Source organism: Apteryx rowi, unplaced genomic scaffold (assembly GCF_003343035.1).
Source record: "Apteryx rowi isolate R43461 unplaced genomic scaffold, aptRow1 scaffold_274, whole genome shotgun sequence".
Lineage (NCBI taxonomy): Eukaryota > Metazoa > Chordata > Aves > Apterygiformes > Apterygidae > Apteryx > Apteryx rowi.
In genome coordinates, this window is record NW_020449130.1 from 934,982 (window position 1) to 952,927 (window position 17,946).

The 17,946-nt window shown below is 37.7% G+C and overlaps 1 protein-coding gene across 1 annotated transcript in view; it reads left to right on the forward strand.

Moving 5' to 3' along the window:
- The window catches only part of PARD3 (par-3 family cell polarity regulator), a 519,789-nt gene that overhangs the window by 311,002 nt on the left and 190,841 nt on the right, over positions 1 to 17,946 (forward strand). The window contains exons 10-12 of the mRNA XM_026068529.1: positions 5,642 to 5,781; positions 7,690 to 7,818; positions 11,670 to 11,708. Of these exons, the coding sequence (XP_025924314.1) occupies positions 5,642 to 5,781; positions 7,690 to 7,818; positions 11,670 to 11,708 (308 nt within the window). The remainder of the gene's footprint in view (positions 1 to 5,641; positions 5,782 to 7,689; positions 7,819 to 11,669; positions 11,709 to 17,946) is intronic.

The following is a 17,946-nucleotide window of genomic DNA, read 5'->3' on the forward strand; positions in this document are numbered from 1 at the left end:
TCCAGTCTTCAACAGAAAAACATTTTCTAGGCTAAAGCAGTCAGATAATTATTTCAGCAATAAACCATCTGTATATGGATCCTAAGAAATAGTCTGTTGTGAAAAAGCAGGAACTGGAAAGGCTTGAAAGGAGCATAGCTGCTATAATTACTGTCACAGAGCATGTGGTCCTTCTACTTAGTTTTATTTTAATGTTATATCTCTCCATATTCTGGATATTTTCCTAGTCTAATGCTGTCATTAAATGAGGATGTTTTATTTTGTAACTCACTTTTTTCAACTACTTTGTGTCCCAAACTGTTTATATGTGTGCCCTACTTCCCTTAGTTATTTCATGAAAGGGAAACTGTGTTCTTTGTCTTTTGTGTTGTAAGAAAGGATCTGGACCTTCCTTTAAAAGACTTTTATTCCAGCTGAAGACTAGTCACCTGTGTGAATTTTCCATATGTAGTTCTAAAATATTCTCTGCTTCTCTTACATAAGATACTAACAAATATAGTGCATGACTGTCTGGTCATCAAACATTTTATGTTGTTTTAGAGGTGGGATTTTTTTTAATTTAGGGAGATTTGCACTAAGTACCTGAGAACTCATCTGTCTGCACATTCTTAAATTAGGAGAGCAAGAAGAGCATGATTTATTTCAAGCTTTGCTTGCACTCCTGAAGGAGAAGGTAATTGTAAGACAAATATCGTAAGCAGCTGGTAGTGTAGGTCCTTCAAATGTTCCTTATTGGGTCTCTGAACTAATTGAGAGGAATGTGTCTAGTCAAAGCTCATAAAGTAACGCTTGTTTGCCTGCAGATCCTGGGAGGAACCATGTAGGAGGGACAACTGGGGAAATAGTTAGTCTTAAGACAGGATTTTAAAGACAAGGTTGATCTGTATAAACTTAGGGAGTGCAGGTCACTTCATGCTTGAGCCTCAGTTCAAAGCATTCTCTTTCTTTAAAATGAGTTAATGTGTTTAAATATCAAAATGGGATCTGAAGGAGTTCTGTGATCACTGTAATTAACTCGCTATCCTAGTAACTAGCCCTCTTTTCGCTCCCCGAATACAAAACTGGGGGAAATTAATCAGATGCAGAGCTGCAACAAACACTCATTGCAGGAGCTTATTGCTTGGTCGTTCTCCAGCAGTGAAAGAAAATGGAAACTTAGATAGATGGGTAGCAAACGCACGTGTACAAACAATCAGAGATTATAATTACTCTGTGGATTAACTCCTACCTAAGAGGAATGCAGAGGTCAAAATAAGCCAAAAGAAATCATGCAGGCAAAATGGGCCATGAGTTCTTTTATGGTTTATATTCTGTCTAGCAATGATCTGACTCCTGTATTTTGCCCCTGTGTGGGACTGTCACGGTTAGATTATGGTCTTTGATTGCCAAGGGATCTATGTGACTGGAGGCACACCTGCGCCTTGTGTTAAACTGTGTCCTGCAGTCCTGAAACTGGCTGCACTTCACCTCTTCCCCACAGTGCTTAAAATAGAGATTTTACATCACACTTGCCTTAGTCTAAAGCAGGGGAAGTTCTTGAGGGCAAGTGACTTGGTAACAGCGTATGTTCAGCTTTGCACAAAGGACTCTAGCGTGTATGTGGCTTTCAAGATCTCTGCTGGTCTTTTGACCAATTGCAGAAACAGTATTCCTTCTGTATTTCCTTTGCAGTAAGAGCAGTTGTCATCTTTGTGACATTTTGCAGGGTGTAGAAATACATATTTTAAAATGTATCTGATGCTTTTGCTCTGAAAATTCCCTGTCGTCATTAACCAGTGAAAATACTGCAAGCAGTGCAGAGGTGATGCTTCGCTTTTCTCTTGTGTTCTGGCAGTATTTCCCCCCTGTCACACATTTTGCTCCTGAAAATTTAGATGCTGGCTGAGGAGAGCACACTTGTGAATGCAGCAGAGCCTTAGAAAGACGGGAGCATTACCTCAGTCCTGTTCTTTCTACAGTCAAGAAGATGATGCTGGCATCAGGGAGAAATTAAACCCTTCTTCACTGGGAGATGACAGGAAAGCTAGCCATCTCTAGCAACACAGAAAAATTCCTTTAACATCCTGTCATTTTATGATCAGGCTGATTCCAACTAAGACAACAATGTTCATTTGAATATATATTTAATTAAATTTTGTGAAGGTTTTTTTTCTGTTTTAGTGCTACTAGAACCGACTTCCCCCAAAATAGCAATTGAAACATTGAATCTGCCTCTCGTCTGTTTGTGCAACGTAGTTCTTCTACTATTGTAACTGCCCATTTTATTCACCTAAAACTATTTTGTCTTCAGTTCAGAGCTAGCTGAGCTCTCTAGGGTAATGTGACCTTAGAAAGTGTGTTCGACATTGCCTTCTGGAGAAAAAGGGAGCTCTAACTGGTCGAGAGAGCTGCTGGTTTATCAAAAGAAGCCTAAGAATTTGAATTACACAAATTAGTGGGTAATTTTTAAATGTTATTATCACTTGGTGTAATTTGATCATTGTCAGAGATGACAGCTATAGAGAGAGGAAGATGTGTTTTCTACACTCTTTCTTTTCAAAATCTGTAAGGGATTAAGTTGAATATAGCTCAGATAATCTAGACATTACAAACTGAAGCTCCAGTGCTTTGAGAGTAATAACTGCTGTTATTTTCAAAAAGATGAAAATTCCTTCCTTTTTCTACTTCCGTTCTCGTTCTGACTCTGTGTGTCCAGTTTCTGTAGCCGTATTAAAGGCCTCTTTAAGTATAAATCAGAGATATCAGAGGAGCCTACAGTATGTTTGCACAGTTCCCTCATTATAATGCACAGCTTTACACCATAAGAACTAAAAAAAAATTTTTGTAGCAGAGAGGTATTAAGACGTAATACACATTTCTATTGATTTGGAGTATAGATAACTGAATCAGTTAAGTGTATAAAAAGGAAAAAATAAGCATAAAGTTGATCCAGCCACAGCTGTATGTATTTTTGGCTTCAGTTGAATGTGTCTCTCTATTTCCAAATCTTGCCAACTCCTAAATTATATACAATAAGGATAGGGGTTGATGAAGCTGATATTATACAGCTAAGGGCAGCTATAGTATAATAACAGTAAAATGAAGCAGTGAAAAAGTAAGAGGAAAATGACATTCAGAAGCTGTTTCACAGCTGTACAAAGCAGCATAGCAAAATGTAGCCTAGTCTAGGCACTCTCTTTTTACAGAAACAAGTAGATTAAAATTTTATTCTGGTAATATATGGAATCAGTCACTGTGGATTTGCAGAATTCTGCAGGTTTTGGAAAGGGCTTTCTGGAGATTGGACAGCATAAAATGCCATAGTCCAAGTTGATATCCTGTGTGTATTTGTAATATGAACATTTCAACTTCCATTTTTCCCTCAGGGTTTGAAAGAGGAGTGTAAGAACCGCACATCTGTAATGACCCCATAATCAGGCTTTGGGTATTAGGCTTATTAATAAGGAAATGTTGTCTTGGGCATGCAGTCATATTCTAATATTAGTTTAGAAATTTTAGCAGACAAAACGTGTATTCAGAGAGCAGTATTCAACATAGATCCTTAAAATATGTAAAAGATAAACACTATTTAAAAAAAAAAAAAGCTGAGATGTGACTTAAAAAAACCTTAATTTTTTACAGATCTTCTTCATATCTTGCAAGGAATTAAAGAGCTATATGAATGTTTGAGACATCATTAGAATTGTGAGGTCTCCAAACTAAAATAGGGATATTATGATATTTAGTGATTTTTCCATCTTTGTGTAATAGCACTGATAAATTTTATATTAGCCTGAAAGTGGGTGAAGGCCTTCAAGTTCAAATATCAGTTTTTCAGCTATCTTGAAGGCTGCAGATATGAGGAAAGGAAGTCCTCTCATGAAGCCTAGAGGAATTAATCCCAATTTGTTGAACAATATGAGTTGCGTGCTCCTACTCTGCATTAGATGCATGAGGATTACCTACTTTCAAGAAGGAAGCTTTAAAAAGCTACATTCCACCTATCCCCCACTGTCTTCTATGTCAACTTATTTCTTTCCACGGTTACCTTCTTGCTATTAAAATAYGTTTTACTAAATTTTAGTCAGATGTAGTTGTGGAGATTTCAGAAATCTGCATGTAAACTAATACTGGTAATATAGGACTCCTGCTTCCTTTTCACATGTGTGAAAAAGTAGATTTAGCAAATGAGCATAGGGAACAGATTAAAAGACACAAATTAATTTAGGCTTAAGCTTTGGTAATTCTCTAGTTGTGTGTCTTTCACACAGGACACGTTCAGCTTCCCAGCGATTCAAAGCCAAGTACTGTTGCATAAAAGCTCTGCTACTGCCTGTGCCTGAGCTTTTATGCAAAGGGATATATTGTGCAACTTTTGGGGACCGTAGCTATGCTCACGGCAATAACCTGATGTGAAATTTATATCACTGAGTCCTAACTAAAGGTCACCCAAGTAAGTCAGATTAAATCTAGGTTGGGCATGTGTATATCTAGCTAGTGAATTGTAGGCATCTCTCGACAGTCACTGTGAGATGCTGCAAATCGAAGTTGTAGATACTGACAGTCGCTGTTGGGGACATGCGCCGTTTAACAGCTGTCTGCATTTCATGCTAGATAAACAGTCCTGAATGGTCTTAAACAGTGTGCAGTGTTGGGGAACATCAGCATAGAGTTTCGAAGGTTGCAGATATTGCTGGGTAGGGTACATCAAAGAGATCATGAATGAGCTATCAGCATGGTAGGAAAGATTTCTTTTTGTCCTTTCTGCTTGTGAATCCCAGACCTGGTAGGGTGCTGAAATACAGTGCATGTCAGTAACCAATTGTGAGTGTAATTTCTTTGAAATACAAGCAAGCCTCATTTGCCATGTTGGCTGGACCCCTCTGTATTTGTTCAGGTCATCTTAAACTTCTTTTTTTTGCTTCAGTCAGTCTTAGCTAAGTGTAGTCACCTGGATGCACAGCAGGATTTAAAAAACGAGTGTAAGGGCGCCAGCGTGGCTTTGTGACCTGCCAAAGCAGCCTTGCGTACGCTGCGTGTGGTGGAAGATGGGGCGTAATCCAGTGTGAGCGGCAACGAGAGAGCCCGCGGGGCAGAGGAGCTGGGGACAGAAAGCCATCTGAGCTCTCTTGGAGCAGAAGAAATGAGACCACTGAACTCCAGTTTTATCCATCACCTTCCAGTAGTCAGAAGTGAGCGGAAAAAACCTCATGGCCAGCAGTGTCAGCTTACTGACATTGCTGAGAGTCACAGAAGAGAAAGAAAGGATTATTGGCAATATCCAGATTGACAAGGGGGAAGGCAGTGGTAGGATATCAGATATGCTTTGTTCTGATTTCTTGTCATTCATCTTATTTAAAATAGAAAGATGGAAATATGGCAGTGACTTGGAAATTGTCAGAACAGCAAGTTACAGGGAAGGCCTGCTAAGCCTCTTGTGCCAAGAATCGGCTATATTTTTCCTTTATATATATATATATATATGCGCGCGCGTGTGTGTATGTGTGTATGTATATGTATTTTCCCATGCAGTAACTCTTATCTCTTATACATGTGTTTTCATGGATTTTATCACTGAGATATACATATATTCTGCTGGATAAAAATAATATATAATATAAAATGTGCATTTTAACAAGTAATTTTCTACATTCTCGCACAGGTACAGAGGGCTTGGGATTTAGCATTACTTCAAGAGATGTCCCAATTGGTGGCTCTGCTCCAATTTATGTGAAAAACATCCTTCCAAGAGGTGCAGCTATTCAAGATGGGAGACTAAAAGCTGGAGACCGATTAATTGAGGTGATGAAGCGTTATATGTTGTTTCTCTATATTTTGTTATAAGTCCATAGACTAGTTCACTTCCAGAAATTCTTAATAATTTATATTACAGGAAAATGTTTCCCTCTTTCTTCTTTCTTTCTTTTTTTTTTTCTTCTTTCTTGGGGTAACAGATTAAGAGCTGTGCATTTGCAAAAGGTAGTTGTTTAAAGAACAAGACTCACGACGTATTATGAAAAAAAGAGTTTAAATATCCTTATGTGACTTTGTGCCATATTCTTGCGTCACTGTTGAGGAATAAGTTGAAGCAGAGTATTTGTTACCTAATACATGACATTAAATCAGCACAGAGTGACAGATGGGAAATGATTGGAGGTGTTGCCAAGTATGAAAAACAGTCCTCTGAAAAGGTTTAGTGAATTAACTTAAAGGCATGATGCAAGAGGAGGATGGTGCTACTGAGAATCAAGGCCGCCTCCCTCCTGAAGGGAGGGCATCCTCCCGGGGGTTAAATCTCTCTGGGATGGGAGCAGAGCAGAGACCTTCCTGCAGCTCCCCCGGCATGACTGAGAGGTTGCCACCCGCAGCTCATCCCTACCGCCCCAAAGCCCAACGGCGCTGGAGCTGCAGCTGAGATTTGCTGACTCCCGTTCAGTGCCCTAACTCCACTTTACTGCAAAGCTGGCAAAGTCGGTTTGAGTCATTCCGACAGAATAGACTTCTGTAATTGCTGCCACTGCTGAGAGTAATTCAAGGTAACCAGATGAGCTGAGCAGAAGGGGCTGACAAGCATTTAAGAAGACAGTTACAGCATCTCAGCTGTGATCTCGTACTGGGAGGAAGGAGAAGCTGATAGTTTGATAACTGCTTATGAGCAACACATGATAGTGTTTCCTTGCTTAACACCATTAGCTGGTCTGCCTTCAGTTTCCTGAATGTTTCTGAACAGGCGAGCCTCAGACGGTTGTGTCTTGCTCCATCCTCTCTCTTACTCGAGCTGGCTCAGGCAGCAGGCAACTCACCTGTGTGTGTTCCCTGCCCGTGCTGACAGGAGCCGAGTGCTTGGCTCACTGAATAAAGGCAAAATAAAGAGCAACTGCCTCAAAGTGTTTTTTTTTTTTTTTGGGGGGGGGGGAATTGGTATCTACTTTTGACATAATTTATAGTACAGGATACATTTGGCAGAGCTGTATAAAAGCACGGCATGTGGAAACAGGACTCATTTTGGATCACACGTTGATTTCGCCAAAAGATTTTCATGCAGAAATTCCTGTAAAAACATTGGTAGATGAAATTAGTTTGCTTTGGAGTATACCCTGGAGTCTACTGTTGCTGCTAAAAGGGAGGGAAATGTTGTCTTGCTTCTTATTGGTATTCACGTGTAAAGAATGTGTTGGTTTGTGAATGAAGGTAAAGAGGAGGAGTGTGGCCAGTTAGCCTAGTGCTGATGCAGGGCAGGGACAGGAAAGTAGGGGGAAAGCCAGAGAGGAGAGTGGAAGAAGGAAATAGCAAAAGAGGAAAACATTAAAAAAAAAAAAAAAAAAGTGTGTGTGTGTGTGAATAAGAGAGAAAACAGCGGTAAAAGACAGCAAATTGAATGCACTTGTTTGATAAAAGAGCTTAGGGTTTTTTGGCTGTTCTTTAGCAACTATTATTATTCGATTTGTGAAATGTTTCAAGACAAAGGTCTGTCTTTCTGTTTCTGAAGATTGTATAACTATGGGTTTAGTTTAATTCAGGCCAGAGATTCACGTTTTGCTGCAAATTCTCTTAAATGGAAGCTATACTCAGCCAATGAGCAGTTTGCTTCAGTGAGCTTTTTTTTTTTTAATGCAATCCTATATGTTTCACGTGAATTCTCCATATGAGTTTCTAATACTTTTTCCCATTTTGGAGTCTTAGCAATTTCCAATATTTCCTTTGGCACAGGTAAATGGAGTTGATTTAACAGGAAAAACTCAAGAAGAAGTTGTGTCCTTGCTGAGAAGCACCAAGATGGGAGGGACCGTCAGCCTCCTGATTTTTCGACAGGAAGAAACATTCCATCCCAGGGAACTGGTGCGTAAAGTAGAGAGCAGCTAAGAGATTTAGATGGTTGTGAGCAAATGATTTGATCTTGTCACCTGCTAGTAAATGTGCATGGCCAGAACTGAATATAAGAAAACAAATTGCTATTTTGCTTTATTTAGAACATTTTACGTGAATGCTTTTTATTCTATTTGAGATCTCATATTGGAATTAAATATTTGTTAAAAATGTATGAGTGAGAGTTTGAAAATCAGTCTGAATGTATTTTGAGTGAAAATGCTTATTATAGAAGAAGCTATTTGATGGACTTGTTTGGATGCATGCAGACAAGTAGATTATTTCATATCTTTCACATGGACAAATCTATGTTTGTAAGCTTGCCATTTGTCCCACTACCTGCTCACCAAACTATTTTAGAACATTTAATATTATGCCAAAATAGTATATGTGAATAACTTACTATGAAAAAGTGGAATATACAAAAAATAATAGTTCTTGTTTGAATATAAAGGCAATCTCTCTATGGAATGGAAACCCCACAGTTATTAATTTAGCAGGGTAATTCAGAAAATGTTTCTGAGGAATTTACATGAAATGGAAAAAAAAGATGTTTCATACTGTACCTGTTCCACTTGCATAGTGTATACAGATATTTCCCTGATAATTATTCGAGATAATTTCTGTTATGAGAAGGTAGACTGTGAATGTAGCAGTCTTACTTTGTTCTGTATTCCATTAAACTGCTGGAGTTATTTATTATTTGTATTATCATAGCTATATATAGCTCTAAAATAAATTATTTGACTGCATTATCATGAGAAGATAGACAAATATAAGTGACATTTAGTTGTGATAAATAGATTGTTTCATTTTTCTTTTGGATTCATGTTATTTTGAATGCAAAAAGAATGAATTTCTGTTTGAACATTTCAAGATAGTTAACATTAACCTTTATTTTTCAAAACTGCAATTAAACCTTATAAGTCAAAGTGGCAGGGAGTGTTGCAGATGAACTGCGCATTTAGCTTAATGCTCTTGGAACATGACTTCAGGTATTGATACATTAAGTGAAAGTTGTCATAAAATGAAGAGAAATGAACAATTTGAAGTCATGTTATGCCCTATCTTACGGCTGAAACTGTGAAAGCAATCTGTTTATAAGTTTCTATGATGTAATTTTCACAGTATTGGTATCTTACATAAAGGTGATTGAAAATGCTTTTTAAGTTTTCTAAATAAAATTAGAAGTAAGAAAATGTCTTAATTTTGTGTATATTATTTCTACATTAATATGAGGAAGTTATAATGCATAATTTATTCAGTATTTTTTACTAATATCTCCTAAACAATGATATGACATGAATCTGGAATAGATTTAACTGTAGTAATACTGAATTAAATTTAAAAAATCTTAGCAAACTGACCCCTTTAAATGAGTTTAACCTCAGTAGCCTCCCTGCTGCTGCTCAGGTGATACTTTCTCAGCTATTTTGGCAAACACGAGTATAGGGAAGCTGGGTCTCATCTTGTCTATGTCAGATGGTAGGTGGGCTCTTCACTGTGCAGTCAGAGGGCCAGATCTGGACTGGTGTAAATTGCTATAGCTCCAGTTGAACAATTTATGTCGTGGGGATCTGACAGCATGTGTGTGTGATGATCCTCTGTTGCGTTAGGATCTGTTTGCATTTTGACGTGAGGAAATGCTAGGGCTGCTCTGCTGACAGCTGTCAAAGAGCAGGAGCAGAAGTGCTGGGGAAACTGTTCAACTGAAACCCAGTGTAAGGGCTGTTCTTTCTTCTCTGGTAAGAAATAATCTAAAAAAAAGTCTCTTCAGCTAGTTGCTCTCATTCACTTTAACTAGTTTTATGTTTAAAAAACAAATTGGAGGAGGGAGGGGAATGATCTGAAATCAGGTCAGTTCAACTTTGTCACATACAAACCTTCTCTGGTCACTTAGTAACAATTTGGCTTTGCATCCTTCCCCTATTTCTATCATATCTTCTACATTTGTATGCTAAAATATTAACTTAATGAGATGTGTCTCAGAAACTGTATTCATAAAAATAATCCTGTTTAATATTCATTTGATAAAGTGCAGGACTTCATATTTTGTGCTGAGGAACACTCAGTATTAAAACCATTTATATATGCCAACATTTTTGTAGTTAGTAATCCCAATAAAAGAGTTGTTTAGATTTTATGTTTTGGGTTACAGCTTGCTGAATGACTTTGGAAAAGTTATTTATCTTTGGTTTTCTTTATAAGTAAAATGAAGAGAATAAACATTCAGGGAAGTTGTGAAGTGTAATGTCTTTGATGTATGTTGACATTATTGTCTGGAAAGGACCTATGACAGTGTATAGTTGTATATAAAACTTAAGGGAATGTTAACCTGAGCCCCATTTGGGTTAGTCTGGGATCTTTGTAGTTCGTGTTGTCAGGTTAGAGTGTGTGTGTGTGTGTGTGTGAGAGAGAGAGAGAATGATAATTCAGTGCAGCAGCTTCTATGCTACAGGTCATGGTAAAAGTGAATGAAGTGTGGACACAGGGAGTAAAATAAAATTGGCAGGATTCAACTCTAATAAGTGAGCTCTGGTGGAACGATTATGCTTCTTCAGAATACCAGGCATTTTATTGCTTCCAGCGTTACCTAATGCCAAAAAGTTAATGCATTTGGATTTGTCCTCATCAGTGTGAGAAGTGGATTGTTTCTTAAAAATCCTCCCCTGCCTCCTTTATGAAAGGAGTGTGAATTACTCGCATGGATTTTCAAGTATAACATACTATTTATTGTGAAGGATTTTCATAGAGTCTGATAGTGATTATGTGAATCCACCAAAAGGATTGACTCAAATAATTTAGCTTTTGAGCTAAATTCTCAATATCAGCAAAGAGAAACTTGCTTGTAGAGTTAATGTCTCCTTTAGCATACAAGTTAATATGTCCAGTTTTACATGTAGGTCTTTTATATGTTCCTGGTAGTTGGCTTCTTCATCTTTTACTCTGACTGGTTTTTGGCTGTAGTTTAAAGCTAACTGGATATTTGTGTTACTACTTTACCACTGCATTTCTATGCTTAAGCATTGTAATCTGCTGCAAAACAGCCCAAAGCAGAAAAAGTTCAATAAAAACACTGGGTTCTAATTTTGGCCCAGTGGAAGGGGAAGAAATTGCTGACTAGTGCCAAAGTGATCATCCGACCAGCAGCAAGGTGGCTCCTGGGTGTCTAAAGGCGATTTAATATGGGCCGATCTGAGTTTGTAAGAGCAATAGGCCTCACGTGTCTCCAGGCACATGGGGGACAGAAAGGTTTCCAGGGATGTCCTTATGTGCCCTGAGACACAAGTGAGGAACGCAGGGTACAGGAGAGTCCCAGCTGTGACGGCCTGAAGGCATCCCCCTGTCCTGGGACATCAGGTTTTGGTTCTTCTGGTTCATCCAAACAAACAAAGAAGGGGAATCTCTAAAATGAGAATAGGTACTTGTTTAAAATATTTGGGAGGGTTCACCTGGACTGCTGAGGTCATTCTTTGAATATTTCAAAGCAGAAGGGAGAGGCCAGGGGAGAACATCCCTGAACGAGAACTTTCCACCAGCTAGAAAATGGTGCAAGCAGTTGTGATCCTTCCTTGGTCAGATAGCCACCTCCCACGTAATGAGATAAGTCAGGTGCTCTGGTCTAAGATTGCTGGAAATTATCTTTGTTCACCTCTGGTTTAGTGCTAATATAGAGAGGTTTGGATCAGGGAGCGTGACTAGCTCCCTTCATTCTTCCATTACCACTTCACATCAGAATTAGAGCTCTCTGTATATCCCCCTGCTAATAGATAGAGTATATCGTATGTAGCCGTGTTCTTATTTATTTTTTTTACTTCCTTTAGAATGCAGAACAAAGCCAGTCACAAATTCCAAAGGAAACGGTAAGAGCTTTGTCTTTTCCATACTGGAAGACTCCCAGATGTTTTAAAATGATATGGCACTTCTCCACCAAAGTCTCACAGATCCTCCTTTCACATTATATACTGTAGATGGCTCTCTCTAGCTTTACATTTTAAATGTATGTTTTTATGTAATTTCAAATACATTTAGAATATTATGTACAATTCAAATATTATGTGTGTTCAAATGCTATTTGAAATTACATCTTTTATACACAGCCAAAGGCTAAAAGTTGGAATGATAACAATAGACTCTTAGTTTGGGGTACTTTTTGAAACTAATTGTTTAAACCATGATTATATGACTGAAACCTGAGATACAAACACACAAAAGTTAGGCAGTTTGGGTTTAAGTCTGACATTGTATCCTCATAGCAAACCATTGTTTGTTGTTGTTAGTTATTTTTAAGAAACTGTAGAGAAGTAGTATCAAGTTTAACCCTTTGCAGATTGTAGCAAGTTTTGCATGTGATGTGTCAGTGAGGCAGTATATTGAGGTTTATATAACTCGTTTTATTCAGTGGGACAGGGCCGGTCTTAATACAGATAATACTAACATAAGTTTACAAAAATACAAGATATATTTTATGAAATATTAACACAGGATGTTAGAATAACATATTACCTTAAATGCGTACTGTATCTTAGTTAAAAATATACTTCAAGAAGCTCCATTCATTTGCATACCTATTTCAAAGTAAAATAATTAATTAGATTATGTAGAAATTAAGCAGAATCATGCTGGGATTTGAAATTAGTTAAAAAAGCTGTTGAAAAATAGAAAAAAAAAACCTATTCTAGATGACTCAGAATGCCTTGCCAGCGATAGTGAGGTAGTGTTTGAGGTAAAAAAAAAAAATCAAGACTAGGTAAAGAGATGTTTTAAGAGTCACCTCGGTGAGAGAGTTGCCTGATGCTGTTAACGTTGCAGGGGGGTGGAATGTAACTGCTAAAACTGGCATTGGGGTAAGAGGTAGCAATATTCACTTTTGTCCTTCCATCTTTCAGTGTCCTTGTACAGCTTCTAGTCTGAAAGGCATCTGCATAAGAGCTCTGCAACCTTGTAGGTGTATCATTGTTTCAGACATGCCTCATGGTGTCTTTTTAGCACATCTCTTTAGTGCATGTATGTTTTTACCTTCATGCTCTCTTACCAAGTACTGCTGATAGGTGGGGAGATCAAAGATCAAAGCCCAGGACAGCATTTCTGCCTGTAACTGAATACAACTGAAAATAATTTGTGGGCGTGGTCATACAAAAGTGTCCCGTTTTTTGGAGATATGTTGAAGTTCTGCCCCAAAACCTCATTAAGATCAGGCTGGTTGCCTTGAGGGGTGTTTCTATAAAGCATTTGCTCTCCTGTTGTGAAGTTAACTTCGTAACAAGGTCCTTGGAAAAATCCTTTCTCTACCTCTTTTTGGACCAGCCTCCTGACTTTACCTAAGAAAAATCCAAAAAGAAATGAGGATCTCTCCTTTGTTCTTTTTAGCTATGAGCTATAACTTGTTTGTTAACCAGGGGGCTATGCTAGAGGGACAGGGAGTGTATAACTGGTAAGGTATTTCCGAAAAACTCTGCTAGAACCAGCCAGAAAGCAAGCGAGCCTTGAAAATAAGGAAGGGAATTGGGAAGCCTGTGGACACATACTTGGCTAGTGTAGGAATAAAACTAGAAAGTTGATCAAAGTTTTGCTTAATGCTCTGTTTTTTTCATTCATTATGGTTTTTTTTTAATTTGTTTATTTGAAAGCTCAAAGCAAGTGATTGATAGTAGGAGCAGTAGGTCTCTTTAAAAGTACCTACTTCAAAGTGGGAATAAAAAATGGACTAAACCTGAAAGGTGTCAGTGGAAATTTATAAGCCACAATGATTTTGCACTTACCTCTGTTCTTCCAATCTTCTTTGTTTTGGATAAGTGTTATACTGCAGTTCTACAGAACTAATTTTTCTCAGCAGCACATTAATAATATAGTCACACACTTGTTTTTTTTTATTCTCCTTGGTTCTGCCTCAATCCCTGTTTATTCTTCCTCTGTCTACTTTTCAGTCTTTGAGATTTCTAATCTTGCAATTTCTATTTCTGTGTCTGCTCTGATCTTCGTGCTGTTAGTTGTGAGTTTTTAGACTCTAAGTGTCAAAGACTTGATAGCAGAAAGCAAAGCAAGAAAAAGCAATGAAAGCAGTGAACTTTCAGAAGCTAGAGAAATGAGAGAAAGGTTAAGTACAAAAATCTGTTAGTCTGTTTTTAATTTAAAGGCAAAATGCCTGTAGTTTTTCATTATGTCTTTGTGGGGAAATAGAAAAAAAGCAACTTTGAAATTAAAAAAGACAAAAAACCCTGAAAATCAGAAGCTTGAAATAAATTTATATGTAGAACTTAAAAACACAAGGTCTAATTTATTGATTCATTGTTAACATTCAAGATGTACACTCAGGAAACTATTCGTTCAAATGATATACACACGTATTATGGCATTTGAATGCATTCAGAACCTTCATACATTTAAATAAAAGAAAACTGTGAAAATTATTTTTTAATCAATTTATCTGTGGCCTGAATTCATGAGAGAGTTTTCTTTCTTGATACCTATCCAGGAAAGTATATGACTTTATATTTGAATTTTTCATGCTTTCACAGAATACAGACTCTCATATTTTCATTCACGAACTTCCGTAAATGAGGAGTTTTCTTAACATGCTAACCTTGCAGAATTTAAGCTCTCTAGTAATCCATAAGAAATGCAAATTGCTAGTGCATCTTCCTCTCTATCCAATAACTGTGCCCTAGTGAAAACAGTACTGATGTTTTTACTTTCTATTTTGCTGATGAATGGAACAGGCAGTCAGTTTATTCCTGACGCACGGAAATCTCCTGTATCTTATTTGAAAGCATTGTTTCATCCAGCCACTACACTGTACCGTTTGTAGGGCTGATGACAAAATGGAACAGATGCACCTATTTCTGAATATGATGATTATTTGGAATGTGGAAGATTGACCGTAATAGGAAAACTAGTAATTTATCATTATTACATTTCTGTTTCTAAGCATAATTATCTTAATCTTGTTATAGAGCATTGAAATGAACTGTTAATTATGCTATGTAAAACATCTGCCAATTAATTTTTCCCCATACTCTTTCAAAGTCAATAGTGTTTCAGTAATATTTTGCTTTTGCAATTGTCTTTCACTGTTTGTTTCTGAATCCAAACCAGCAAATTTACTTGCATGTAAGCATAGGACTGGAAAAATAATAATTGTCACATGTATGTGTACACACACACACACACACACACACACACACACACACACAAGTATATCTCTATATCTACATAAGTATTTTCTAGGGAGTGTTCCTACTGGTCAAAAGACATTAAAAGCTAGAACTCAGGGCTCCTTTTCACGAGTGTTACTCAGCAGCATGGGAAAACGTCAGTTTTCTATTCTCATTTGTTCTTCTGTCAAATTGTTGTAAGCGAGCAGGATGGTATGAATTTAAGTGAGTGCAGTATTTGTAGCAATAACATAACAAGAATGGTTGGAGTGTTGGACGAGTATAAGAATGTATAGCAGTCCTTATAGAAATTGCAAATGGGATACAATGAAGACCTCCAGTGACTTTTTATTTTCTTCTGAACTTGTACTACTGATACTTTTATTATTTAAATCTCATTTTGATTACCATCTCTTATCAGAATCCAAGGATAATATCGGTTAAAGCTGTCAGCACTTTTGGGTTCGATTGTCCTAGATATTTGTGCGTGATTTTGAGTAAATCATCTACACTTTTTTATGCAAGAATTCACCAGCTCTAGGAATAGGGTGATAATTTTGCCTTTTTCAGAGGCATTTTGTAAGAATTAATACATAATTATTTTTGTACATTTTTTGTACACAACTGTTTTTGTACACTATAAAGATGAGAGATATAATACCAAATACCTAGCAAGACTTAATATGTATTGATTAATGGGTGGAAAATTCTTGGAGTTTAGTTTGGATAAAAAGCACCAGCAGAGTTCAGCTTTTTCTTCTTTTTTAATTACCAAATTATAATCCTTTCAGTGATATGTTTTAAGATGGTAGTTGTGTTCTTAGGGGGATGTGTTTTTTTCTTTTGATGGAAAGCTGTTTGCATTATTCCAAAATATGTAGTCACTGAATATGTATTCATAGCTATTTTTCAAAGGCTGTAAGTATAGGTTATCGTAACTTCATATTTAGGTAATTCCATAGAAATTCTACTGAGACAGGCGTTCTGTATCATTCAGTTAATACACCACGTTTTCACAAAGAACCTTCTTTGAAAAAAAGTTCAGAGTTTTACCTATTTCCGTTGCTAATGTAGGTGACTCAGATGCCTACAAATTGAGCCGAGGTGGTACATTGACTAATACCAGCCTGTAAATGTCCACCAAAAGCAGGGCTGATGTCATTTAGTGCGGAAGGATTTACCGGATGAGCAGAGGTTTGGCCACTGATGGAGCTGATGCTGTTTTTTCCTCCATGATGTTTGGGAGTATTGCGAATGATTTGTTCTGATTATTTTTCCTCCTTTTATCCTCTAATAGTATGGGACATGAGGGCAATTACAATGTTTCCAAAGCCTTTTTAGTGCCATTTTGAGTGGTTTCGGATTATGTTTTTAATAAAGTTGTGATATAAGAAACAGATCACTGGAAAAAGAAAGAAAGAATAAGAGACTGTGTAATCTTTTGCAGGATGCTGTTCTGTTTAGAGTCTTTTACCAGCAGAGGTATTGTATTATTGAAAAGCTTGTTCTGGGGCATTAATGAGCAGAGCTGAGACAATAATCCATGGTGAATAATTAATACAAGAGTTGAGTAACTCTGTTTACGAATGGTCTTTGAGTGGCTCAAATTTCCCATAGTGTTCAAGGCTGATCCACAAAAACCTTGTGTGTGACACTGTGCTTGTGACTGCCCCATGGGCCGATAGTCTCGACTGTCACCTGCAGGGGGTTGACCTGGGCTGCAGTGCGACTGTGCCACGACGTGGGGCGCACCCGGGCTGACTCAGTGCTGCGCACTGCTCTGAGTGAGCTGTGAGCGCTGGGCAGCTTTAGCCGCTTTCGCAAAGCTTGCACAGGTAATACTTGCGGGGCAATCCCTAGTTTCATGAGAGCCAATTTAAGTGTCCCTCCATGAGTTTCTGAAACGGACTTGCCTCGGTGACACCTTTGCAGAGTCGTTCAGAAGCCAGACTGGTGTGGACACCTCTTGTTCGTGGTTATTAGACTATTTCCTCCACACCAGCCTCATGTTATTTTGGATAATGAAGAGCTGACTGTGTAAGGTATTTAAATTCAAACAACAGTTAAAGGATGTGAGATTAAAAGAGGCCCCCAAGTCCTGCAGTTGGTCACTGCTGGCACAGTCAATAGGATCATCACCTTCTTTCAAACACTTGGCCTAATATGGGCGAGCTCAGAGTTCACGTTGTTTGCTTAAAATTTCTCTTTAAACCTCTGAGAATGCATTTGTTGTGTGCAAAGCTTGTTTTCTGCACTGTTGGCTCTAGACTCTTGGTGTTAATTCTTCTTTGCTGTTAAATCCAGAAAATATAGCGAGATGAACTGGTTTGCCATGGTTCGTGAAAGTCTGTAGCGGAATAAAACCCAGGTCGCTCCCAGAGCCCGATACACGTATTGCCTCCTTTGGAATGTGTTTCTTGTCAGGGACTTTACAAAGGCGTTATTTCGCTTTCAGCTTCGCTATTCTGGCTCACTTTTCCCAGACACCTTGTATTTGTTTCTTTGCTCTTCTGGGTCTCGTACAGCCAATGGGCCAATGAGAAAAGAAGTATAAAGATTTTTAGGGAGCTGTGTCATTAGTGTGTTGGGCATTGAAGTTTTCCTTGAACAAGGAGGTTTCCTTGAACAAGGGATAGTTCAGAAAGCTGTAGCTTTATAGACTTACTTGGCAGAGCCAACACCTGCTGTGGATCTAATTCCTGGGTTTTTGTTTCTCTACCCATCTCTAAAGAAATGGGGTTAGCATTACAATTGCATATTTATGTCAGAACATACAGTAGGAAATCAAAGTTTGAGTTCAAACAACAGTTTGGAATAGGGTATGTTAGCTTTAATAAATTATAATCATTATGGTAACTGCAACTGACTATTCACTGTGTGAAATTCTGAAATATATAATAAAACATTTTAGTGGTCTGATCAGTTAAGTTTAAACATAGAATCTTAA